The sequence below is a fragment of the Scardinius erythrophthalmus genome (genome assembly GCF_964197995.2).
Source record: "Scardinius erythrophthalmus genome assembly, chromosome: 16".
Lineage (NCBI taxonomy): Eukaryota > Metazoa > Chordata > Actinopteri > Cypriniformes > Leuciscidae > Scardinius > Scardinius erythrophthalmus.
In genome coordinates, this window is record NC_138236.1 from 18,121,385 (window position 1) to 18,148,007 (window position 26,623).

Sequence of the window (26,623 nt, forward strand, 5' to 3'; positions counted from 1 at the left end):
AAGCGCACGCATCGCTGGATCACGGAAGCAGCGTCGTTGAAGCAAGCACATCAGCGGGACGAGCCCTCGAAGCTGCTGGCCAACGCCGCCTTCTACAGCCGTACCTGCTGCGCTTTCCGGCGCCTATATCCTTTTCATTGCCTTTCTGTGTGTGTGTGTGTGTGTTTTCTGCAACACTCACCCCTAAAAGAGCTGCGTCTTTTTTAAGATGCCTTCTTGCGGCTCGTGCCGAGCCCCACTCACCGAGGGAGACAAGCACGTCATCTGTGTTTCCTGCCTGGGTGAGGACCATGCAGCGCTCGCGCTCGCTGACGGCGGATGCCCTCACTGCGAGCTTTTGCCGATGGTGACTCTGAGGACTCGCCTGGCATCCTTTTCCAAGCCTGCATTCACCGCCGCGATGCCGCGCCGTAAAAAGCGCCGCTCGCAGCGGGTCCCGGAACCCGCTCCAGCCCGACCAAGCTCGCCGGTTCGCCCGCCAGCTTCACCGGCCTCTCTCGAATCACTTCCTGATGCTCAGCGCCCGCAGTCTGCCGCCGCTTCATCAGAGGAAGTCGGTTCAGAGGCTGCGTCGGGGGAGAAGGATTCCTGCTCTCTGATAGCTTCAGGCAGCGAGGATTGGGCGAGCTTTGAGGACCTCGCGCCTCCTGCCCGCAAGCCCTCAACGAGAGCCAACATTGAGAAGGAGCTCATGCGAGTACTCGCGCTGGCCGCGGCGAGCCTCGGCCTCGAGTGGTCTGCACCGGAGCCCCCCTCTCGAACCCGGCTGGATGGTAGCTTCCTCCCTGGTGAGCGCACTTCTCCGGAATCTAAGCCCGCTCCTTTTCTTCCTGAGTTACATGAAGAAGTTGCGAAGGCCTGGAACGCGCCCTTCTCTGCGCGGACGCGCTCATCTGTGTCACCCGCATTTTCCTCTCTGGATAATGCCGGAGACCGAGGCTACCTCTCTCTTCCGCCGGTGGAACAGGCGATAGCGACCCACCTTTGCCCGCCCTCTGCTGGACGGCGGGCTAAACCGGTGTTGCCTTCTAAAGCCTGCCGCATGACGTCGACGCTGCTCGCGCGAATCTTCTCCGCCGCTGGGCAGGCCGCGTCATCGCTACACACCATGGCTACGCTGCAGATCTACCAGGGTGATCTCCTCCGTAAACTGGACGAGATGGGACCTGACGCTATCTGCATCGCGGATTTAAGGAGCGCTTCAGATCTCACGCTCCGAGCTACTAAAGCCGCCGCACAAGCCATGGGACGCTGTATGGCTTCCGCCACTGTCGCTGAGAGACACTTATGGCTGACGCTCACGGAGATGGCCGATTCCGAGCGCACTGCGTTTCTCGATGCCCCGCTGTCTTCCACCGGCCTTTTTGGTTCTTCTCTCTCCGAGTTCGTGGAGAGATTTACCGAGGCCCAAAAAGCGTCTCAAGCCTTCAAGCACTTCCTGCCGAAGCGCTCCGGTTCTGCAGCGGGTCGTGACAAACGGACCCCGCGGAGCTCTCAGCCTCAGCCCCCGCCTTCGGCCGCCTCATCGCAGCAGCCACAGCAGCGCAGCTCGAGGCCCCGCTCTCGGTCCAGCGCCCGGCGCCCCTCCTCGCGCGGGCCGCGATCGAAGATCGTGGTAAAGCCTGAAGTGCCGAAGAAGTCCTAGCAAGCCTAGGAAAGCGCAGGTGTGTGAGTCCCGTTGCGGCCGGCCTCTCACCCAAGCGCCCCACTGTTTCAGTCCCAAGATTTGCGACTGTTCCAGTGTTTTCTGCAGAGAGCAAGCCCGCACTGCTGCCCGCTTGCCTGCACACAAAAGCCGTTTTCACGGCTACCCAGATAAATCTCAGAAAGAGTGTATTTTCTGGTGTCCCGGCCACGGCCGATGGTGCTATAAATGTAGTCTCGATGCCCACTCCTCAGTGCCCATCACTGCACGTAAGCACAGCCCTACACTTAGGGCCCGCGCACATAAAATCGACTCAGGTCGATTGCGCTTCCAGCATAGTGAGAGTGCCCACTTCCCAGTGCCCACGAACACTATGTCTAACACATCACAGGCTCTCTGTAAAAACGAGAACTGTGAGCGCGCGCTCTGCTCAGGCAGACGCCGCGCCCAAAGCAGTAAATGTGCCCGCTCCCAGCCCACATCTACTCGCTCACATGGGTCCTATGAGACTTTCTCAGTCCTCCCTCACTCAGCTAAGCACTGTAGCGAGGTCGAGGATGAGCGTCTCGCCCGCTGTATTAAGCGCGCGCCCCGCCTCAAATGCCACAGGCATAACGCCTATGTTTGTATCCCCCGAAGCGCCTCTGTCGCACGGCGATCAGAGCGCGCTCCGTATCCAGCCCCTAGCCAGCCATGCAGATGCATGGGCAGCGCTCCCAGGGGTTTCGGACTGGGTGCTAGGCATTATAAAGAGAGGCTTCTCGCTACAGTTTTGCCGACGCCCTCCCCGCTTCACAGCGCGCGTCGAAACTACGTTTTCGTTGGAAGTAGCTCACCTACTTCGAGCCGAAATATCAAAACTGATAAGCAAAGGGGCGATAGAGCGCGTTTCCCCAGCTCTAAGCGAAGGGGGACTATACAGCAGATACTTTCTAGTCCCCAAAAAGGACGGCGGTATCAGACCCATACTGGATCTAAGACGGCTGAACAGAGTATTAGTGAAACGCAGTTTCAAAATGCTCACAACCAGCAAAATTCTCGCGCACGTTCGCCGAGAAGACTGGTTCATGTCGATAGATCTGAAGGACGCGTATTTTCAAATACAGATAGCGTCACACCACAGGCGATACTTGAGATTCGCCTTCGAGGGTCAGACATACCAGTATACAGTCCTGCCATTCGGCTTGTCCCTAGCACCTCGTACATTTACGAAATGCATGGACGCAGCGCTCGCTCCTCTCAGACTCAGAGGCATGCGAGTGCTGAACTATTTGGACGACTGGCTGATCCTAGCTCAATCACGATCACAGCTCGTGGAGCACAGAACCATTTTACTCGATCACCTCGAGAATCTTGGTATCACAGTCAACTGGACGAAGAGTTCATTGAACCCCAGTCAAACGATTTCGTTTCTGGGTGTCGTTCTGGACTCACAGTCTATGACAGCGCGGCTGTCACCACAGCGCGCGCTGGCCATTCAGCGCGCGGGGAGGTCTTTTCGCCGCGGCGCTGTCACCACGCTCAGGAAGTTTCAAAAGATGCTGGGTCTCATGGCCTCAGCATCGTCAGTTCTCCGGCTGGGCCTGCTCCGCATGCGCCCGCTGCAGTTCTGGTTGAAAGCGCGGGTACCGCGCAGAGCGTGGGCGACCGGTCGATTACACCTCAAGGTCGATCACAGCTGTGTTTCAGCCCTGACGCCTTGGACGGCGGACGACTGGTACCAATCAGGTGTAAGCCTGGGGACTTCCTCGAGGGTGAGGATGGTGTCTACAGACGCATCCACCTCGGGATGGGGAGCTCTGCTCGAGGGCAGACCGTTCTTCGGCCTGTGGTCGGAACGAGAAAAGCTCCAACACATAAACTGCCTAGAAATGCTGGCAGTGCACAACGCGATGACGCGTTTTTGTCCCCGCATCAAGGACGAACACGTCATAGTCCGCTCGGACAACATGGCTGTGGTGTCCTACATAAATCGCCAGGGCGGTCTGAAATCCATATCCCTGTACAGGCTGGCGAAACGCCTCCTATTATGGGCTCAGCACAACTTACGCTCGCTGAGAGCAGTGCATGTACCTGGGCTTCAGAATGTGGGCCCAGACAGACTGTCCAGGAACAATGTTCCCCCGGGCGAATGGTCTCTTCACCCACAAACAGTCCGGCTGTTGTGGGAGAGATTCGGCAGAGCGGAGGTGGACCTTTTCGCGTCCCGCGAAAACGCGCACTGCCCCGCATTCTTTTCAAAAACCGACAGCGCGCTGTCCCGAAGGTGGCCGCGCTGCCCGTTATACGCTTTTCCCCCCGTCTCCCTCCTGCCACAGGTGCTGGAACGGGTCAGGGAAACGAAATGCCCAGTCCTGCTTGTAGCTCCGTTCTGGGAGAACCAGATATGGTTCCCAGTTCTTATGCAGTTGACAGATATCGATCCATGGCCACTGCCGTTGAGGAGAGATCTCCTCTCGCAGGCCGGGGGCTCGATTTGGCACCCACACCCGGAACTGTGGTCCCTTCATGTGTGGGTGCTCAACGGATACCCGTTGGTCTCACAGAGGGAGTCGTGAATACCATCACTCAGGCTAGAGCGCCGTCGACACGGCGGCTTTATGCTTCGAAGTGGTCGGTTTTCTCCGGCTGGTGTACAGCTCGGAGCATTTCACCCCTCGAGTGTGAGGTAACGGAGGTTCTCTCCTTCCTACAAGAGCTGTTGGATAAGGGCAGATCCCCTTCCACGCTCAAAGTGTATGTGGCGGCTATTTCAGCGTTCTTTGGTTCAACGCTGGGTCAGTCGCTGGGAAGGAATGATTTAGTCATCCGCTTCCTCAGGGGAGCTAGGAGACTGAATCCGCCTAGACCTCCTTCAGTTCCTTTGTGGGACCTTTCTACGGTCCTAGCGGCCATGAAAGATGCCCCTTTCGAGCCTATCCAGTCTATTAGCCTCAAACATTTGTCTTTCAAAACAGTGTTTTTGATGGCTCTCGCTTCAGTGAAGCGCATAGGCGACCTGCACGCGCTCTCTGTGAGCCCGGCGTGCTTGGAGTTTGGTCCTAATGACTCTAAAGTCATACTCAAACCTAAGCACGGCTATGTGCCGAAATCCCTCAACACGCCTTTTCGGGCTCAGGTCATTTCCCTGGCTGCCCTGCCGGCATCAAGTGAGGAAGGGGACTCGAGTTTTCTTTGCCCTGTTAGGGCTTTAAGAGCTTATATGTCCCGCTCTGCTGTCTTCAGACAGACAGAGCAGCTCTTTGTCTCGTTCAGTGGACGTTCCAAAGGAATGGCTGTTTCGAAACAAAGTCTATCCAGATGGATAGTTGACGCCATAGCGCTGGCTTATACTGCCAAGGGCATTCCATGCCCGTTGGGAGTCAGAGCGCACTCCACGAGAAGCGTGGCTTCTTCGTGGGCTTGGTCCAGCGGGATTTCCCTACAGGATATATGTACGGCGGCAGGCTGGGCCTCGCCGTCTACATTTATCAGGTTTTATAACCTAGAGGTTCCCGCCTTGCAGGCTAAGCTTTTGTCGGTGTAATCCGTTCAGCCGTCTAGTCAGACCGCTGAAACTCACGCGCTATGCGCTACCGACTATCTTGGGCAGAACTGTGTAAGACCCACATTTCCACATTAGTTCAGGCTCCCTACCCTGTCTATGTGATGTTATACTTGCGTCTGTGGACATGTCTATTCTACGACGCTACAATTTAGGGAATCAAGGCTCCCGCCCTTATTCCCTGACTCTGTGTGAGTCAATCTGGTGATTATGCACTGTATGCCTGAAATAGCTTCCGGTGATCAGTGTTTTTTATCCCAGCACGCACGGCGTTTTGCAAGGGGTTCCCGTAGCGTTTTGATAAAACGCAGTACGAGAGGACTCTCGTAAGAGAACGTACTCGGTTACTAACGTAACCTCGGTTCTCTCTAGAAGAGGGAACGAGTACTGCGTTCTCTGCCGTGCGTACGGTTCACTCTGGTTCGCTTCGGCGATCAAAATCAAGTGAGTCAGCCTTCTCGAGCTCCTTTTATAGAGGTAAGCCACGCCCGTTTCGGCGGGAAGTGGCGAGGAGGGCGCGAAGCGCCCTCATTGGCCTGATGTCATCTCGATAGGCTTAAGCAGTTGCCGCAGAGCAGCCAATGAGCGAGCAAGCCGTCTCGCCATAGCTGTCTGCTGCTGCCGCAACGCGTTTTACATATATGAAAATTAAAGGATAATTTTTGCTTCAGTGTTTCGTGAAAAGAGACTTTTCCCGTAGCGTTTTGATAAAACGCAGTACTCGTTCCCTCTTCTAGAGAGAACCGAGGTTACGTTAGTAACCGAGTACGTTATTATAACGTATTTGTCATCTGCTTGTATGTATCCGTTATTTATTAATAGCCTACAAGTCTGCTGTCTAAATGATGATCAAACATATAATGGTGAGTTTAATAAAGTTTATTGTACATCACACAAAAGATGAAGCATCAGTTTTACTTCAGAAAATCACCATAAGAGCTGAGTAAACAGTAAGTTATAAGAAGTGCGCAAGTACATAAACGAATTTCGGTAGAGTTGAGGGAGCATTCCTGTGGGCGGAGGTTAGTCAAAAAACGGTTCTAGTGACGTCATTAAAGAAGGAAGTAGAGGGATGTAGTCCAAACGGGCCGTTTGATGTAGTCAACTTCTGTCAAATAAAATATCTCGCTTGGCATTGAACTTTGAGCTTTATAATTTTACAGATATTATTTATGCTCTAACAACAACATTACACACTAACTAGTTTGAAACATGGGATCACGAAGAACGGGACCTTTAACATTTCAGCAATATTCCTCAATATGAAATTCTTTGTTCAGACAAAGACAACCCTGTTTGACTAGTTAAACCAACATTTGCCAGTTGTTCTAACGTGCGTTTAATGTAAAGTAGTAGAAGTAATTCACATTTATTATTTGCGACTCAAAAGGGCCAGTCAACTGGAAAATATGTAGTTACTTTTTTTTTTAAAGTGCAGTGCAAAAGTTCAGTGCATGTTCAGTGATCTGAATCTTTTTCCTGGACAATATTGGCAGAAATGTTCAACAGTATTAACAGGGTATTAATATGTGCCTTTACATGCACTGATCTTCAAATCACAACCTACCATGACATGAGAAATATCGACTAGAGTTAATGGGTGTGACACCAAGCCTCAGTGTCCCCAAGGTCTCTCTCTTCTCTCTGTAGTCTGTACTTGGAAGAAATAATCCCAAAAAAAGAATAAGGAATGAAAATGTGTTGTAGATTATGCCCAGAGCCCTTGTATTTTCTGATCACAGTGGAACGACTCAGGGGACCTACTCACCTGATTGGCTGAGAGTGCTGGTGTGTGGCCGGAGCGCAGAGGCGTGTGTGCCTGCTGATAGGCAGTTGCTTGGCGACTGTGTGCTTTATGGTAAATGACATTACAGTCAGTGATTGATGCAGCCAGTGCCCAGCTGTGCATGAAGAAAGGAGAGAAAGAGGGATAGAGAAATGAGCAGACAAATGAGGAGAGAGAGAGAGAAAGTGAGAAGGGATTTGTCCGCCTGGCTCATGCTATAGAAGAGGTGTAATAACTATAATTACAGCACATTTTAACACATTAAACTAAGAGATTGATGCAACCTACAGCTAGGAGCTTGATTGATTCTACAATTGAGTATACATATAAACGTATGAGTGTGGTAATTTAATAATAAAAACAATGAAAGCATCAAGAAATAAGACGTGTTTGTGAGTTTAAATTTGCACGTAGGCCCTTTATATACAGATTTTTTAATTTTTTTTGGCAAATGGGACAAACAAATTATAATGCGTGTTAGTGTGTGTAGTAATAGTTTGGAGCTCTATGTGTAGAAACAAGCTAATGAGGCTTGTGATTAATACACGCAAACGCAGACACAAAAATAGAAGTCTTTGGTGCAGAGAGATGCACACAGCCAAGATGTTGGGATAGTAGAGCAGAAGGAGAGATTGTGTGTGTGTGTGTGTGTGTTTGGAGGTGGGAGATAATAATGCTTTTGAACAGCCAAGATGGTCTGTGTTCTTGGCTGCTGACTATCTGATAGCAACAGCTTGAGTTTGACATGAAGCTCTGTAGTAAAAAATACGAGTGCATTATTTATCAGAGCACCTGTATGCTGAGGTCACCTTGCTAAGAAACTGTCCATCCTCTTAATGATGAAGTGAAGATTGGAATGAAATGGGTGGAGAGGAAAAGTAGATGATGAAACTGAAGTTAAAGTTTATTTTGAGTGATGTACTTTTTGTTGTTGTTTAATGTGCGAGGCCAGACATGTCCAAGTGTGTGGACATCATCTCTGTGCCATCAATTATTTCCTTAGCTTTTTTTTAACAATAAAAATAACTGCACAAATGTACTTTAATACAGGTCTGTTGTGATGTCTGCTGTGCTGGAGGCTGTGGTTGTCAGCGCTCATCTCTCCATGAATAAATCATGAGAATTACTGCTTTATTACAAATTGTTTTACTGTTTATGGTGTTTTTTGTGTTGGTGGTGTTCTTTTGAGTTATACGTCGTTTTGTGATGTTGGCGTAGACCACATCTCTGTCCTTAAATATGTGGTTGAATGTCACCTTGATTGTGCTTTGTGTATATTATTGCTCTGCAGAGTTTTCATCTCTCAAAATATTATCTGCGTGACAAATATGTTGGCAATAATTTAACTTCTGGTGTGAGAGAAGCGTGAAAAAAAAGCGTGGCCAGAGATATCTGCGTTATGTAGAGTGAATACACTACTTTTCAGTATTAATGCATAAAAAAGTGACAGTAAAGACACTTATAATGTTACAAAAGATTTCTATTTCAAATAAATGCTGTCCTTTTGAACTTTCTATTCATTAAAAAATCCTGAAATGTATCAAAGTTTCCACAAAAATATTATCCAGAACAACTGTTTTCAACATAGATAATAAGAAATCATTTTTATTTATTTTTAGCAGCAGCATTTCTGAACTATCATAGAGTAATGATGCTGAAAATGAATTACATCTTAAAATATATAAAAATTGTAAAAACATGAATTTAAAATTGTAATAATATTTCACACTATAAAGCCTGTTTTATACTTCTGCGTCGGACCTACGCCGAAGCCATACGCTGTAGGCAACGCGTTGGTTTTCATTTATACTTCTGCGTCGTTGTCCGCGTTGACGCGCAATTACACTTGCAGAGGGAGCATGTGAAACCCAAGGGAGGGGTTCTGGCAGACCAATCACAGCGCTTGTGTCCGCATAGAGTTGACGCGTTGTTACATTTTTGGAGAGGTGCAAGTCAGGGTACGCCGAAGGGTACGTACCGCGTGCTACACACAGCCTACGACGTGGCTACGGCATGAGTTTGACGCAGAAGTATAAAACAGGCTTTACTGTTTTTACTGTATTTTGATCAAATAAACACAGCCCGGGTAAGCATGAGAAACTTCTTTCAAAAAATATCCCTGATACCAAAACATGATAACAGTTATTTTATTTTATTTATGCATTTTCTGTTTTTCTCATTATTTCTGAACCATAAGTAAATTTCAGCAGCTTCGAATGAGTGAACTAGACGTCAGTCTGTTTAGTGCCACAGACAGAGACGGTTCTACTCGTACACACCCAGGAATTAATTATAATTATTACAAAATTATAATAATTCTCAATATAGTGGATGGAGCATTGCCTTACAGTTAAAACAGTCAGTTGCCTTTCTTAATTAAAGAGGCATCGTAATATGTTGGCCCTGGCACAATGAATAAAACCTCAAGGTTAAAAGAGCCAATGTTTGTTTAAATGAATGGTTATTTTTGAGTTTGTGCTTTCTGAGTTTAAGAAGCACAATTTATGCTACCATTGTTGTCAAATGTTAGCCTGGTTCTACCAGACTCTCGTACATTTCATTTGTACATAGAGTCTGGCCTCGCTCCATTGAGAAACGTTTACTTCCTTGTAGGCGGGTTCTCTGTTAAAGTTCAAAACTATTGGATCTGCCCAGAGTCACTCAGGATCTGCCATAGCCAATCGCTAACGTGTGGTCGTCCGAATGATCAGAGGATTATGTTTAGAATAAGATGTCTGTCTTTTATAAAGTTTATAAAGCGATGAGAATACTTTTTGTGCGCAAAAACAAACAAAAAAAACGACTTTATTCCACTATTCATTTCCTTCTCTCTGTTCCTCGAGTCTTGATAAAGCAGCGCGTCTGTGTGTTGTACGTCACACGTAGGCTCACTATTGGCCGACGCTAGTCGTGTGTGATCACATCAACGTCATCGTTCTCAGCCACTCCCTCTATTCGCTGATTGGTCCTACAAAAAATTTGTTTCTGGAAACCTAAGAATATACAGCAGTCCCAGACGTAGTACTGAAGGAAAATGAAATTGAGCGGAAGTACGTAGGAGGGCGGAGCCAGGCTAGTCAAATGTTACTTATGTTGGTCTTTGTCCATGCAGATAGATAGGAGCTACTTCCATTTGGGCATTACAATATGCCCACCAAACTAAGCCATGTCAGGGCTCCAGACTAACATCTAAGAGCAGTAGCACTGTTGTCACTAAGTTCTACAGATGCTGGCGTGAGCACCTGATTTGGTAGCGCTGGGGTGATTTTTAGTCATAAAGTTAATTTAATCATGAAATTACTATTGTTTTGTATTAATAAGTGCAGTTACTAATTATATTACATGTTTGTTTATTGGAAATTTGACTGTAAAGAACTGAGCTTGAATTGAGATGCAGATAAAATTAACTTTTATTCACAAGAGTAAAACATAACAAAAAAAAGATTATAGGAAAATTTTAATATTCTTCTGTTTTTTAAATGTGCCATTGTTCTATAGTATCATACAGAACTGAACTGACCGACAGCTTCAGTGATTATAAAAGGAGTGCTTTTACTTGCTTTCTGTGCAATTCAGTCCAAATTTGAAGAGAAGTTTTTGTTTTTCATGAGACTTTTTGACTTCCTACCCTTTTCATATATTAGCGAGTGGAAATGGCTACGTCAATAAGTGCTCCTCTGCCGCCATCTACTGTTATAGTGATAATGTCATGTCTTTTTTTTTTAAGTGTTTGTTTGCATCGAAATGTTAGTTATCCTACATCTTTACATTTTTTGTTTTACAAATCATCACATAAAATTGGATAATGTTTTGAGTTTTGAAGTGCTGGAAAAAGTGTCAAGCACTTGAAAGCACTTGAAAAGTGCTTGAATTTCACACTCAAAAGGTTGTATGAACCGAGAGATGAATAATGTAAAAAAAACAACCATTTGACTATTTCTGCCACAATACCATGGTTACAGTTAGCATTGCTATATTAATTCCATAGAGAATGTTTTGTGGATTGAAAAGCCTTCCATAACTTGTTTGTTTATGGCACAACATTTCTCCTGGTTTCCATGAGTGCTAGGTGGGTGAAGTTAAGGGGTCTTAGGATATGTGAACATGAGGAACGGCACTACCTACACAATTCAAATAAAGCATTGCAGCAAGAGTATGAGAGCAAGAGCATCCTTCACAAATTCTACCAAATTCTGCCACAAAGGATTTGCAGCTTGGCCAAAAGAAGCACTTCATTACACGCCAAAATGTCTTGACTTGAGACAAATCATAAATAGGCTTCCACTTCCGAATTGGTGTACAGTTATCGGCCTGCGAGTACCTGTTCTCGAGTTTGCATTGCGCTGTCTGTTATTGTTCCGAGCTGATAAATTACAGCACGGCTCAAACGAGTAGCGCAGTTTCGTTCTGTTTTCGTTTCTTATATGCAGCAGAAATGGCAGCTCTTATCAGTTGGCCAATGTGGTTGTGGCACCAGTGACCTCTAACAATATTTAGTTGCACCAGCAGGAAAAATGCAACCAGTTGGTCGCAATCTGGAGCCCTTTATGTGTATATTAACTACAAACACAGTGACTCTGTAGCACTATCAAATAATTACTATCTAATTGAACATCCTGACATGGCAACACAGTTTAACCATTGGCTCTTGGGTATGGAACTAATTGTTTGTCTAACCAAAAGCATAAGGAAGAGTAAACCTGTTTGAAAACAGTTATTATTTTCATGATTTCATTTGGTGCCACAGAAATGACACTGCACATTTGAGGAAGGCAGCTTCCTATCTCTATGGTTTCTCTCTTGATCTGTAATCTACATAGACATCTGTCTCTCTCTCCCTCCACCTCGCTCTTACACATCCAGTTCACACAAACACACACAATCTCATCTATTTTCATTACCAAATATGTTTCACCTGAATGCACACTGAGAGACTGATTAAAATTCTCACGTTTGAGCTTTTTAAAACAATGATTCAGGCATAACAGTTTTCATAAACATCTTATCACCCAGACACCCACTCTCTGTCTCTCTCTTTCTCATATATACACACACCGTCTTTGCCCATGGGCAGTACAGAACCATGGTAATTGAACTGACATACCTACAGTGTATTAATAAAAGTTTAATGTGGCTGGTGTGAATGAGAGAAGAGCTGGAGACATAAAGAAGACGAGAGAGAGAGAGAGAGAGAGAGAGAGAGAGAGAGAGAGAGAGAGAGGAAAGTTAGAAATGGGAGCAGCAGAGCAAATCAAAGCAAAATTAAATGGATTTGCATATTTCAATGAACGCCGTAGGTAGACCTTTTAATTATTTCATTTCCCTCAGCTCTCATTTCCTCACGTTTTCCTTTCAGTCATCAGTTGGCTTGGACTGTTAAATATATGTACTTTAGCTCCAGACTTATTTTTCTGACTGTTTCAGTGTCTCGCAGTTTTGCTAATTATGCATTTGCTGTTGTACTTCCTGTCCCACTGTCCCCAGCATCACTTGCGTTTCTTTTCATTTTGCTTTTGGGTCTCAGCCCACCTTTGTTCAGGTAATTTGTTTTTGGAAATTTTCCTCTTTCATTGAAACCTTCCCCTGAGTCTGTTGCCCATAATTTCATTTAATTCCGTTCTCAGTCTGTAGCCATGACTGCTCACACTGTTGACAAATCAATGAAGTGATGGTTATGTTATTCAATTTTCGACAAAGGAACAGCAAGGAGTATATGAAAATAAGTTTTAAATAATGTTGCACAAACCACATTCTAATTTGCCGTTTAATAGGTTTAGATGTGCTGGACACAATTGTAATGCTGGACTGTAATGCTGTGTGTGATTTGAGTGTGTTTTTGTTTTTGCATATTACTGGCGAATATTTTGCACCAATAATGTGCCAAATATAATATATGCCAATATCTCAGGTTCCAGATTCACTAAGCAAGGAAGAAAGCTTTGGTTGAAATTGTGCAGTAATATATGGTTATCATCACTAGTTCTGGGTAAAAAATATACATTTTTATTCAAGCATTCCCAATATAAATTCTTAAAATAAAAAAAAAATATATAGATTTTTCATAATTTGGGTTTTTTGATTTTATTTATAATTTGGGTCATTTTGTTTTAGTAGTTTTCTTTTTACGGTCCCAAAACTGATTGTTTACCTGAATTCTTGCTGAGACAGTCATTTTGACTTGATTTTGAGTGTATATGGCTGTTTAAGCGCAATAAGCCGCAAAAAATAACTCAAATTAGGTACTCGTGAACAGTTTGAGAGGCAGCTTTTTGAGTGAGAGGTGTGCGTCAACTAGCGGTCGGAGAGATCAATGTATCGATACTGCAGAAAATGAGTACTGGTTCAGATATTTCAGTATCGATACGTATCAATACGTATCGAAAAATGTATATTTTTGACAACTTACTGCAACTTAGTTTCAGGGAGTGAAAGTGTAGGCCTACTTGTACAGAATACACAAAACTCACCCAACTGCATAGTTTGAGCTGTATTGTTTTGTTTTTAAATGTATATTTTTTATAATATATTACGTTAGAATGTTCCAGTACACCACTTTTCATCAGCAGCGAGCGACCTGCTGAATCTTAAGTGGCAGGGGGGGTGGGGGGAATCATATTTTAACTACAGCAGTGAATGTATGTTTGCAGTCTGTATTGAATCTGGTTCAATAAAAAGACTATGGTATGTACCAAAATAATGGCAAGAAACATCAAGATGTCTTTGCAGGCTGCATGTAAAAACAATAAAACAAACATTCAACCAGTATTATCTAACGACAAAGCAAATGACTCTTATGAACCGGTTCTTATACAGCATAGTTCATTGGTTAGATAGGTTAGTGGTTTACATCAGCCTGAAACACTATGGACAGTATAACTGAAATATACCCAACTGATTTAGAATCATATCCAGGCAAATTGAATTGAATCAGAAAATCTGTATCGATACCCAGTTGTACTATAGTTATCTCTAGTGTAAGAGAGACAAAAGGTCTATTAAAAATAGCTCAGTGACAATCACACTTTTTCTGACAACTCTTTAATTCAATACAGTGTTTACAGAAGCCTTATTCTTACAGTGCCGTCTGTGTTTCTGTATATCTGAGAATGGAGAGATATTCTGTGCATCTGTGTCATACGTCTCTGACAGTTAGGTTGCATTAAGTAAATCGGTATTCAGTGTCTCTGACAGTGACTACATATTCAGCCATTTCATAATCTCATTGAAGATTAATGCCATTGAAGCCCAGTGGCATTGCAACTTGTATCATGGTTTGGTTTTATTCTGTCAGTGTTCCAAGGCCATTTATATTTTGTTTTTGTAATTTGATTTGATTTGATTTGTATTGGGTCAGAGGATATGTTACTGATGTGCTTTTGACATTATATATGGGTTTCAGAACCCAAAAGAATAAATTAGATTTAAGACACAGCTCTACCAGAACATTTCACCACATTTAGATTCACATCATATTTATGCTGGACAGTGTACATCTAAATAGTTGTTCTATTTTTATATTGGCTATTCAGTCTGGTTTTGTCTGCATGAATTTGACTTTGAATTTTGTGATTAATGTCACAAAATAAACAAGATGACCACAGTCCAGATGCAAAACTGGACTTATTTATTTTCTTTTGTTCATTTGCTGATTTCCAGTTGCTTATTTTTTATGTATTGATTCATTTATTTATTTAAAAATACTGTGAAAAGGGTTTTTGAAGGTGCCTGTCCATAACATATGACCCTTTTACTGAACGGATCTCTCATTTTAGATTCATAGTGCACATTCACAATAGCAATAAGATCCCTCTCCATTATTTTTCTTCGTAATTTAATTGGAATTGGAATTTAATTATGCAAGTTGAATAATGAACTCATTTTAATCACTCTAATACTCTCAAGTATGGATAGGTCTAGAAGAACAACTCTTGATTAATTTTGATTACAGTTACTTCCCATGATTCCTCATCCCACTCCTCTGTCTCGTTTTAACACGATCATGTGCTCCGTCTCTCGCTATTCTCTTCCAGACACCTCCGTCATCTCCATCCTCACCGCATAAATGTCAAATTAAACAGCTTCTTTTTCGTATTGCACTCTCTTTCTCACTCTGTCGCCCTCTCTCCTACTTTTCCCAGCATGCTGGCTTGTGTAAAAGGTTGTTATGTGAGTTAGGTGTTAATTGGTTGCTGAAGTCCATTAATATTCTCCTTGCGACTTTGCTCGTCAAGAGCCAAGCGGGGAAAACTGATGAGTGTGTGATTTTCCTCTAGAGAGAGAGAGAGTGAGTGCGCGGGGGAGAGAATGAGAGAGTGATGGAGAGTGAGGAAGAAAGAGCAAGGTTCAAAACCCCGCTGTAAGGTCACTGGCACAGAAGGGAGGAAAAAAAGGAGAGTTATTTAGAAAGAAAGAGACAGAGCGACAGCCTAAGAAGTCAAAGAGAGAAAGAGAGTGAGATAGAGAGAGAAACACTGTGTTGATAAAGAGCCACTAAAGGGCACTATTCAGAGAGGAACAGAAAAGGAAGATTATGTTATCATATGGAAAAAAATAGTTCCTTTGTGGGCTGATAGATAACTGGCAGAATGGGGACGAGACGAGAAGGGATGAAGAAAACAGAGATGATCACGTTCCCGCTCTCCTGTTTCTTTTGATAAACAACATACAGCACTGCTCAATAGACTCTGATCCCGGTGAGAAACAGCACATGACGACGCTCTCAGAAACTGCAAGAACACGATTCCTGTGGACCAACTTTATTCGAGTGTGTTTGTATCTCTGCACGTGTGTGTACTTGCCATTGTTTGGTGAGTTTCTAGGTGAAAGGAGCAATGCTAACTTGACCGTTCTTTAATAGACAAATGTTGTAAACCAAATCAAGTCTCTTAGACTTTGATTTGGCTTTGATGTGACAACTAATATCAAATATCAATTGAATATGTATCAAAATGATCAAAATTCAATTAGTTTATAGTTAATATTGGTGTGGATACCGGGTTTTGATGTTGCAAAGCAGAGTAGCTTATATTTACAGTACATTTAGTCATTTAGCAGATGTTTTTATCTGAACAAACTTACAAATTAGCAACATCACAAGCAATTTATCATATTAATAATGTCGCTTTTCCAGTAACAAGCTGCTGGGGAATAAGTAGCGGCGTAGCGTGTCAGAACAGCTATATCATATTTGTCACACTGAATCGCATATGCAGCTTTACAGCCTAGTGAGCTGAGGCAATGATCAAATGATAATCAATCCGATTCGTTTTATTGAATCATTTGGGTGGTTCATGCAAATGAATTGGTTGGAACAGAAATGAGTCACTGATTTGTGTCTCTGTGCAGCGCTTTGCACGTTGTATATTTTTGTATTTATTTATTATTTATTACCTTTTTAAAGAAATTAATATTAACTAAGGAGAATTGATCAAAAGTTACAGTAAAGATTTTTACACTATCCACAAAAATATTAAGCAGCACAACTGCTTTCAACAGGAAATGTTTCTTGAGCACCAAATCAGCATATTAGAATGATTTCTGAAGGATCATCTTAAAAAATGTAAAATACATTAAAATAGAAAACGGTTGTTTCAAATGGTAATATTTCACAGTATTAAAAGCAGCCGTAGTGAGCGTAAGAGATTTCCTTCAAAAACATTAAAATATCTCAGACCCCAAACTTTTAAATGGTAAAATATTTATTTATTTTAAAATGCTATTCATGACTATGTGCATCAAGCATCAAGTTGGATTTGATATTATGGTCAGAACGTACATTAGTAATACAATTTCTAGAAAAATATTCACACACACACACACACACACACACACACACACACACACACGATGTTATTTGTAAAAAAATGTATTTTATTTCTGAAAAAATAATAGTAGCTCTGCAAGCACATCCGATTTTTTCCAGTAAAAGCTTTAGCTTCATTATAATGGATACGATTTGGAACGTTTGGTTCAGAATGGGTGTTATAGTGTTGTTGCCCTTAGTGGAGCATTTTAGCTGTTCAGTGCTGTAAACAGCCTGTGTGGTGGGTGACTGGGGTTAGTTAGTCTCTAAGTGCCTTAATAGCGTTCCACAATCTGAGACTTTTGGCAGGACTTGGATTTCTGTTTCGCCTGTGTTTTCGTTGCGATTCGACTGTGTGCGTGTGCCTCCGGGTTTGCGCGTGTGTTTGTATAAAGGGTGATAATTGTGCTCATAGGTTTAGAGTCCGTGTGAGGTTTTAATGAGAAGAGCTCACAGGAAGCTGTCTGATTGAGTAATGGCTGCCGGCTTGGCATAAAAGCCTGGCACTGACAAACAACAAGACTCAGAAGGAAAGAGAGAACGAAAGAGGGCCAAGAAAGTCTTCCATACACACACACACACACTCAGGGCCATGCACACTCACTTCACTCTCTCTCGCTCTTACTCTACGCCCTCCTTCTCCTCCAAGAGACTTGAATTCACCCCCCCCCCCCCCCAACCCACACGCATTATTACATAGCCTGAAGGACAAAACGCAAATTTAATCTGTGATAAGCAGAACACAGGATCAGAGCATCAAAAATATCCTGCACCTTTTCTGCTGATGCACCAGGATTCTTGCACCCACGAACTCCCACCTTCCCACCTGCAGCCTAAGGCTTTCCTGGACTGAACCGTTTGTGCTGGATTAAGTTTTAAGTGCTTTAATGTCTACGGTATCACAAGCAGTCAGAGTGTGTATGAATCATGCGTGAGTTTTAAACATTACCCTCATGCAACTGTTAACTCGTGTCCCATAAGTGCTTTGGCAACATTTGGTCTGCTGTGGTGCCAATGGATAAAAAAATTATTGGGATGCAAATGAGGATAGAGGAACAGGAAGATGTCTTGCGCTGCCATACAACTGTAATGAATACACACACGGCCGCATCAGCAGTAATAGAGCGTAATAATAAGGGTGAGAAGATGAAATTAAATGACATCTTTGCTTAAGCAAAAGTGACTTTTTTATACAGATGGACTTGACTGTGCAGAGATGTAGTAGTCATCCAGAAAAGTAGTAAACTAGTTAGCGTTTTCCAGGGGTGTGCAGCGAAAACATGTTTTATATCAAGTTAAAAATGCCTTTAGATTTCAAACTGTTTAGGGGGATGGATGGATGGGTAGGTAGGTGGATGGTGGATCGGAGGGTGGATGGATAGATGGATTGATGATCGATTGGTCAGTAGGTGGGAAGGTTGATGGATGGTGCTCTTGCCCAACGAAATAGACAACATTTAAGGAACTTTTTACTCCAAACTCACTTTATAACGGCAGTTGAGCATCTTTCTGTGAGACGATGTGGCTTCTCTTACACAGAATAAGGCACATGTCATATTATTTCACAGTATTCTGTACCGTGAGAAAGGCTATGTCGATTAGCATTGAAGTATAAATATACTTTATTATCATGAAAATTACTAGAGAAGGCTTAAAAAACTCAGATAAACCATATATTGTCGTAGTCGTGTGTTTATTAATCATGTTTAATCAATTAAAGTGTTTCAATCTTCTGTTTATTTAGGAACAGCGAATAAATTGGAATGACGTGCATTAAGGCCCGAATATACTCACAGCGAAGTTCTTCTTCATTCTTCGTTTTTGTATAAAACGAAGTTCGAAATAACAGTGATATACTGTTATCGAACATCTCACCTACCTATTATGTAATCGCCACGGACCAATGGTAGTAAAAAGGTGTTTACCAGCCGATGCGAACTTTTCCTGAAAGTTCGCTTTGACAAGCTGTTTTGAACTGATTTTGTTCGAAATGACGTCACATCAGTTCGTTCTTCGATTTCGCTTGAAGTATATTGAGGCCTTTATGGTACTTCTCAGGGCATATTTGGAGTTTCTGAACGAGAGCGCCCTCTGGCTTTCAGATGGAGCAGCATTTACTTCTGTTCACAGAGCCGTGCTGCACTGACAAGCTCCACATAAAAAAATCACAGCCTTTGCCAAACTGCGTGCGGTTTCGTTTAGTTTAGGTTGATGAACGGAGGCATTGGTAGGTTGGTAGGTAAGTAGATGAATGGATGTGTGGGAGGATAGGTGGATAGTTGGATGCTGGGTGGATGGATGGATAGGTGGATTGATTGATAGATAGGCTGATAGCTGGATGGATATATTTTTTTAGAGATGCACCGATTACAATTTTCTAGGCCGATTCCGATTTCCGATTTTGCATTGAGTTTGACCTGCCGATACCGATTAAATTTTTTTCTAACCACTTTACAGCACACACACATATTTATTTTCGATCTTTTCTTTAACCCTTTCACGTGCAAGTTTAAAATATTCTAACTGACACCCCCACCCCCAGAGTGAGTTTTTTCAAGCCGAACGTTCCCTTTAATGTTTCCATGGCGAAAATGTTTACCGCTCAAAAGGTTAATCATGCGGCTCCCGAGTGCATTTGACCGGCATAAAATCGGCATATGTCAGACTGACCGGCCGGTCGCCGGTCATGGCCGATCACGTGGAAATCGGCCAATTCCGGTCACCAGCCGATCAATCGGTGCATCTCTAATTTTTTTATTTTGTGGACCAAGGTGGAATAACTCAGAATGCAGAACCTGAGTTGAATTTCTTTGAATTAATCTACTAATTGACTAGTCTGTACACGTTCACACAATCTTACTTTCCTCTCCCACAGTCCCCTGTGCACACACTTGATACTGTTCATACATGAATACACACAGACTCACGCATTTATGCGCACATTGCGTATTATAATACAGAATGTACAGCACATCACAAAATAAGCCTCATTCATTTAGAATGGCCCCTCGTGACCTGGTGAACACTCTCTGTGTGCCAGACAGATAAAGACTGATCAGAAAGAAGCTGATGACCCAGAGAGCTTAGCGAGACAAAACAAACTGTAGAAGAAAGACTGAAAGACAGTGAAGCTCACTGACTGACTGCCTGACTGTTTTGCTTTCTGAATGAGTTCTATTGTGGACTCATACCCTCCCCTGCCCTTTACCAAAATAACGATATGTGGGATATGCATCTGCCAGTACGCACACACTCAAGTATAAAAGGGTCCTCCCAAATTTTGTCTTTGCAGTTTCAAGAGAGGTTATACAAACATCAAGCAGATAACTCAAAGAGTTTTGGACTACAAGTAGAGGATGTGAAAGCAAAGAAACTAAGTTTGAAGGAATTAAAGGACCATCCACAAAAGGACAGATCAAGAAAGGAGAGGAGAGATGGATTAACTTTGACCTGACCTTAGTAGGAAGTAGGAAAGTTGCGTGAGGAATTTTGGGCAAAATCGAATGGAATCAGGCAGTTACCTGAGGCTCAGATCTGGAGTTGTGCTCCCACACAGAGAATATCAGCCTTGCAAATCACTGTGTGTGTGTGTTAGTGAGGATCCTGGCTGTGCTCAGTATCACGGTGTGCTTGGAACACTAGTATGAACTGCTGTTCTTGGCTTTAAGACACCTTTGCAGAGGCACATGGTGTGATAACGCGTAGCTCTTTGTTAAGGATCAAGCTGGAATTCTGAACTTCTGCTTTTCAGTGTTATAGAGCAGAACCTTTTAATATTTCGGTCTCAACTTCAATTCCATGTTGGATTGGTTATAGAGTTGCTTATAGAACACAAATCACATCGTTTGGCGTCTACAACCATTGTTGAGCACAGCCCTTTCTTAAGTTGTGCAAATGTGGTTGTTTCATTTCTTCCAGTTTAAATACTCAGTGAGAATCTGGTGAAAACAGTTGGCAGACTAGATAGCGCATTGATTTATGATTGTTTCAATGAACCAGACTGTGTTTGCCGTATCACGGTGTCTTTCTGGCACGAGGTGCGTAAAATGACGAGGTGAATCTCAGCAGGCTCTGCCTCATCACGAATGAGAAAAGCAAACTTAGGTGTGAGGAGAAAAACAAGATTAGCGAAAGCTTTTGTGGGATCCAAATCTGTGATGTGGTTAGCCGGATGCCGTTTCAGATATAAACACAACAGCGTTCTGCATAATAAGTATGATATCTAAAAAAGAATTCTCAATAAGTGTTTTGTAACATTTAAGCTTGAGTGCTAATAAGTGGCTCGACGGTAAAGTTAAGTGTGGAAATTGCCACACGATACGAGTTTCTTTTTATTCTTGAACGTGGAGATCAGATTGTTTTAATTAGCCGCCTTCGGTTGGTTATTAGCGCATGCGATATTAGTTGCTTGAGGATTAAAACGCAGCCTCTAAAGTGATTCCGTTAACACTGCACTTAAGGAGCACTGGTGTTTAGTGTAGTAATTTTGCTGCGGTTTCAGCTGTCTGCTGTGTAGCGTGTGCTGAATTGTGCAGTCATCAGCCACAGAGGACTCATTGATCAGCTACCGAGTCTCAATACACAATGACAACAGGCCAGCGATCTCTCCTCCTCTCCTCCGCTCCATCCCTCCTGCTGCGGTCACTCGTTCTGCTCTCCCTCTGCCGTGAGTCGTCACATTTCTTGCTTTACTTCTCCATCGGTCTCGTTTCTCTCTGTAATTTCTCAGCGCACCTTGAAATGAATCTTTCTCCCTCTGTCTGTAACCTTATGAAACTCGAAGCTATACTTTCATTTCTCTTCATCTTTCTCATCTCAGTGTCGGCCTCTCCCTCTCTCTTTATTTTCGACAGTCCCCATCTCCTCAGACACTTCTCTCTGTCCTTCTCTCTCACTACGCCTTAGAGGAAGATAATTTATGAGAGGGAGGGAAGAGATGTGCATGTGAAGAGAAAAGAGGATATGGGGAGAAGAGAATGGAGGAAGAGACAGCTGGCAGATTTATGATTGAAGGATCAGAGAGAAGTGTGGACCAAAGGCAAAAAGATAGAAAATAGTGGTGTCATGCATCTTTTCCCTTCTCTTTTTTAAATGGACACTAGTGGAAGTCTTGACTCACTTGATGCCCCAGGCGAGAAAATACATTAAACAAATGTGTTTCATTAAACAAAAAGTTTTTTTTTTTTTTTTACAACTTACCAGTTGAATATGTAAATGCTAGATACAATAGATTGTTTAGCATGCATAGCATTTCAAATCCCGACCTTACAAGCACTTGAAATAAAGCAAGCAAAATTGCAGCAGGACTTGACAGCTAGTGATCAACTTGCATTTACATTGTATGGGAAAGATTTGACATTTCGATAATGACTCAGTTTTTGTTCCAGCAGAAAAAAAGGCATATGAGTTTGGAGCGACGTGAGGGTGGGTAGATGATGATAGAATTTGCTGTACTTGATTTGAATTTAAACTTCTGCAAAGTTTTAGTCAAACACTTTGGTTCTTAATTATCAATTAACCAAATAATGTTTTTGGAGGTTTAATTGTAAACATGTTAATTTTTCCTGTTTTTACATTTAGATTATCCTTAGCATCATCTAATGCTCTCTAAAACACCAATAATTTAATAACACTATTACATGTAATCTTTATCCAATCTCAATATTGTTGTGAAGACAAATTTGCTTGCAGTTATAACAATTTATTTATTTATTTTAGACAAAATAGTATATCATTTTAAAATTGGCCATTTATTGTTAATCTTCCATAACATTAATCATTACATTCTTATGGAAATTATCATCTTTTTGGTGTCACAATTTTCAATTTCGTTGGCATGTGAACTCCTTTATACAGAAAGTCAGATGTTCTTGAATTGACCAGATTTAGACTAAAGCCCTATTTGGACAGTAGTTGTTTCTGATGGGGACATCTGTTCAAATAAATTTCCATGGCTCCTCAGTGATAAAACACATGCATTTGGATGACAATTTATTCACCACAGTTTAATAATTGGAAAAATAATTTCCTATTTATTGATTTGTTATTTATTTAAATGTCCCATTTAGTAATAGGAAAATTGATGCACTATATGGATTAAATTGTTTTCTTGCATTTTATCTGGAAAATGTTGGATATCATTTTAAGAAATGTGGAAATGAGAAAAAAATACGTTAATGCTACCTCTTTATGTAAGGCAAACATTTGACTACTTGATCGACTAGTAAAATTATTATTTGTGCAAGCCCTCATTTATGTAAATATAACTTGTGTAATAAATTAGTTGAAGGTCGGCAGAGAGGAAGGTGGAACATGAAGTAAAGAAGAGTAGTGGCTTGTGGAAAACTCGAGCAGAGAACAGGCGGTCTTGTAGAAAGATAGGAAGAGAGGAGAGTGGTAAAACAAGAGCCTGAAGTTTAGAGGGAATTGTTAATAGAACCATTAAAATGAGCAGAACACTGGGGAGGAAGGAAACTGCAGTGTAACAAGGGGGGAGAACGGGATGAAACGAGCAAGAATACAGGCTCTGTAGGGACACAGAAAGGCAAGAATGAAAGAAGGAGATATGACACTGGATTTATGGAGGATAACCTCAAATTCACTCTGGGACTTTTGCAGTTAAAGAGAACACGCATTCAAGAGAAACCTCAAGGAAAGCTGAGATTGGCCATTTTATGGTGTAATTGCTGTTTTTCCCTGAGTATTTGCTCAGCAAGGTCTTTGTTGTTCCATTTCTCGGTGACTCACTACCTCAGGTTGTGATGACAGTCTGTCTATACTTCAGACTTCCTTCTGTGTTTTCCTCTGCCTTTAATAACATCACATCTGGGGCGCTGGGCCTCATTGTCAGCAAGAGCAAAAGTCTATATGCTGAAAGTTTAATTCAAACATGAAATAAAGATGTAAAATGAATCAAGGAAAACATATTGGAGCGCTGCTTGCTTGAAGTACCTTTGTTACATGGTCATTAGGTTTAACACAAACTTGTGGAGTTCATGCAGCCCGAGTTCATGCTGCCATTGAAGTAAAAGTGGGTCATAACAATACTAAGTCATTCTGAAAGTCATTAAATTAATTTTTCAGTTCAACATTTCACTCAAACCGTTATGCTGTTAATATAATTTGTAGTGGAGAAAAAAGTATTAAATTAGAAAAATGCTAAATAGAAGCAATTTCAGTGGTCTCAGGCATTTTAATCCTGCTGTATATTCATAATCTCAGCAACAAAAAGCCATTCTCTGCAACTGTGTGTGTGTGTGTGTGTGTGTGTGTGAGAGAGAGAGAGAGAGAGAGAGAGAGAGAGAGAGAGAGAGAGAGAGAGAGAGAGAGAGAGAGAGAGAGAGAGAGAGAGAGAGAGAGAGAGAGAGAGAGAGAGAGAGAGAGAGAGAGAGAGAGAGAGAGAGAGAGAGAGAGAGAGAGAGAGAGAGAGAGAGAGAGAGAGAGAGAGAATGGGTCTTTAGCCTTGGCAGAATATGCTGTTATGTAATTCTCGCCAATAAAGCATTTTTTTCCTTTTGCAGTTGAATGTGAGATGCTGCTGGGGATGTGAGCCAGGATGACAGGATGAGTGTGTGTATGTGAGGAATTGTGAAGGTCTGGATTTCTGCGCTGGCTGTAGGCTAACTCTCCCAGGCTAGCCTGGTGTAATTGCCCTGTAAATTTCCCGTAAGCCCCCATTGTTATGCCCGACTGTAAATGTCTCTGCAGCGCCTCGAAACAGAATGTCAGGAACACGCAGGGGTCTCCACACTGCTCTGAAAACGCAGAAATGTCCACATGCACATAAAGAAACCGAGGATATCTGGGACAGAATAAATGGATGGTTTGAGGGAGAAAGAGAGGGATGAAATGGAGTGAGGAGAGAGTGATATGACTGAAATATGGTGATGGAACAGAGGAGTGTAAAACATGAAGGTCAAAAGAAAGAGAGTGCAGCGGTTACGGCTCGAGGAAGAGATAAGGGTGGACATGGGCGAGATATCACTGATGGAACAGGGAATGAAAGAATAAACATCATAAACAGACAATGAAATTTTGAATGGAAGAAAATGTTTGGAGCTTCAGGACACTTTAAAAGTGAATACTTATGAAAATAACCAAAGATTTTCTTGTTTTACTTACTTTTTTTTTTAATAATAGTTTTCCCCAAAATGAAAATGATGTCATAATTACTCACCCTCATGTTGTTTCAAACCATTATGACTTGCTGTGCAACAGTAGAAGACATTTTGAAGAATTTTGGGGTCCAAGCAACATTAGACCCCATTGACTTTTATTGTATGGACAAAAAAAAAAAAACATTTCTGTTGATCAGTTGGTTAGCTCTTTACTCTTTGTGACGTGCATTTCTCATAGAAGACATGATGAATCACTTCATATTGAACAGATTAAAGAAAATGAAGGAAACAATTGTACAATATAGTTAATAGTAATATGTGCATATTTACTCTGATTCTCTTCACTGTATGTACATGTATAATAGAATAAAATTACACAACCCGGTCTCTTTTTGTTAAATGTCAGTTTTAATGATCAATAATAGCCATTATAAAAGAACAAGTAGCCTAAAAGGTATAAGAAGCTGTGCAATAAGAAATAAAGCAAACGATTCAATCAAACACATAAGTCAGCTCTCTGTTAGGCTACAACGTTAAAGGGTTAGTTCACCCAAAAATGAAAATTCTGTCAGTAATTACTCACCCTCATGTTGTTCCAACCGCGTAAGACCTTCGTTCATCTTCGGAACACAAATTAAGATATTTTTGATGAAATCTGAGCCATGTCTGAATCCTCCATAGGCTTTCAGAGGGACCGAAACTTGCTGGCCCAGAAAAGTTATTAAAGAGATCGTTAATATAGTCTAAGTGACTCCAGTGGCTCAATCTTAAGTTTATAAAGCGACGAGAATACTTTTTGTGCGCAAAAACAAACAAAAATAACGACTTTATTCCACTATTCATTTCCTTCTCTCTGGACCTCTAGTTGGTTCGCGTAGTGTTTTTGCGCAGCGCGTCTGTGTACACGTCACCACGTAGGCTCACTATTGGCCGACGCCGGTCATGTGTGTGATGCGTGATGACGTGCAACACAGACGCGCAGCACAAAAAATTTTTTTTTTTTTTTTTTATAAATATTATAAATATAAATAAATATAAATAAATATAAATATTTTTTATAAATTTTCTTTATTTTTGTTTGTTTTTGTGCACAAAAAGTGTTCTCGTCGCTTGATATACTTAAGATTGAGCCACTGGAGTCACTTGGACTATATTAACGATCTCTTTAATAACTTTTCTGGGCCAGCAAGTTTCGGTCACATAGCAGCCTATGGAGGATTCAGAAATGGCTCAGATTTCATCAAAAATATCTTAATTTGTGTTCTGAAGATGAACGAAGGTCTTACGCGGTTGGAACAACATGAGGGTGAGTAATTACTGACAGAATTTTAATTTTTGGGTGAACTAACCCTTTAAAGTTAAATAGCCTGAACATATAAAGTTATGAAACTTCACTTTGCCCTCAGCCAAAACGATTTGCCAGGGAACAAAGATTAATGAGACCAAAGATCTCTGTTAGATATACATACGAACAAATTATATCTCATGTTTTACCTATAGACTATAGACATCAGAGCCAACGGCAAATGTCAGAAGGACTAGCCGAGGAAAGGTTGTTCCAGGCGGGGTTAATGAGTGCTGAGCGCCCGGTGATCGCCTGGATCTCAAAACTCCGAAAACGTCAGATCAAATTGTCTAATAGGCGCTATCTTTATAAATAAACTACATTCTCGCCTGAAAAACTCTTAAAACTAAATTTTGTGGCACAATAACAGCAGTATTTTTAAAT

The 26,623-nt window shown here is 42.2% G+C and overlaps 1 protein-coding gene across 4 annotated transcripts in view; it reads left to right on the forward strand.

Moving 5' to 3' along the window:
- cadm4 (cell adhesion molecule 4) overlaps positions 1-26,623 on the forward strand; it is a 158,643-nt gene that overhangs the window by 89,655 nt on the left and 42,365 nt on the right. The window contains exon 1 of one of the 4 annotated variants that reach the window (XM_081388720.1): positions 20,066-21,443. The exons of 2 other annotated variants lie outside the window; for them this stretch is intronic. In XM_081388720.1, the coding sequence (XP_081244846.1) occupies positions 21,362-21,443 (82 nt within the window). In that variant the 5' untranslated portion in view covers positions 20,066-21,361. Of the gene's footprint in view, positions 1-20,065; positions 21,444-26,623 lie in introns of those variants that run through there. One more of the 4 variants, XM_081388718.1, reaches the window with a different exon arrangement.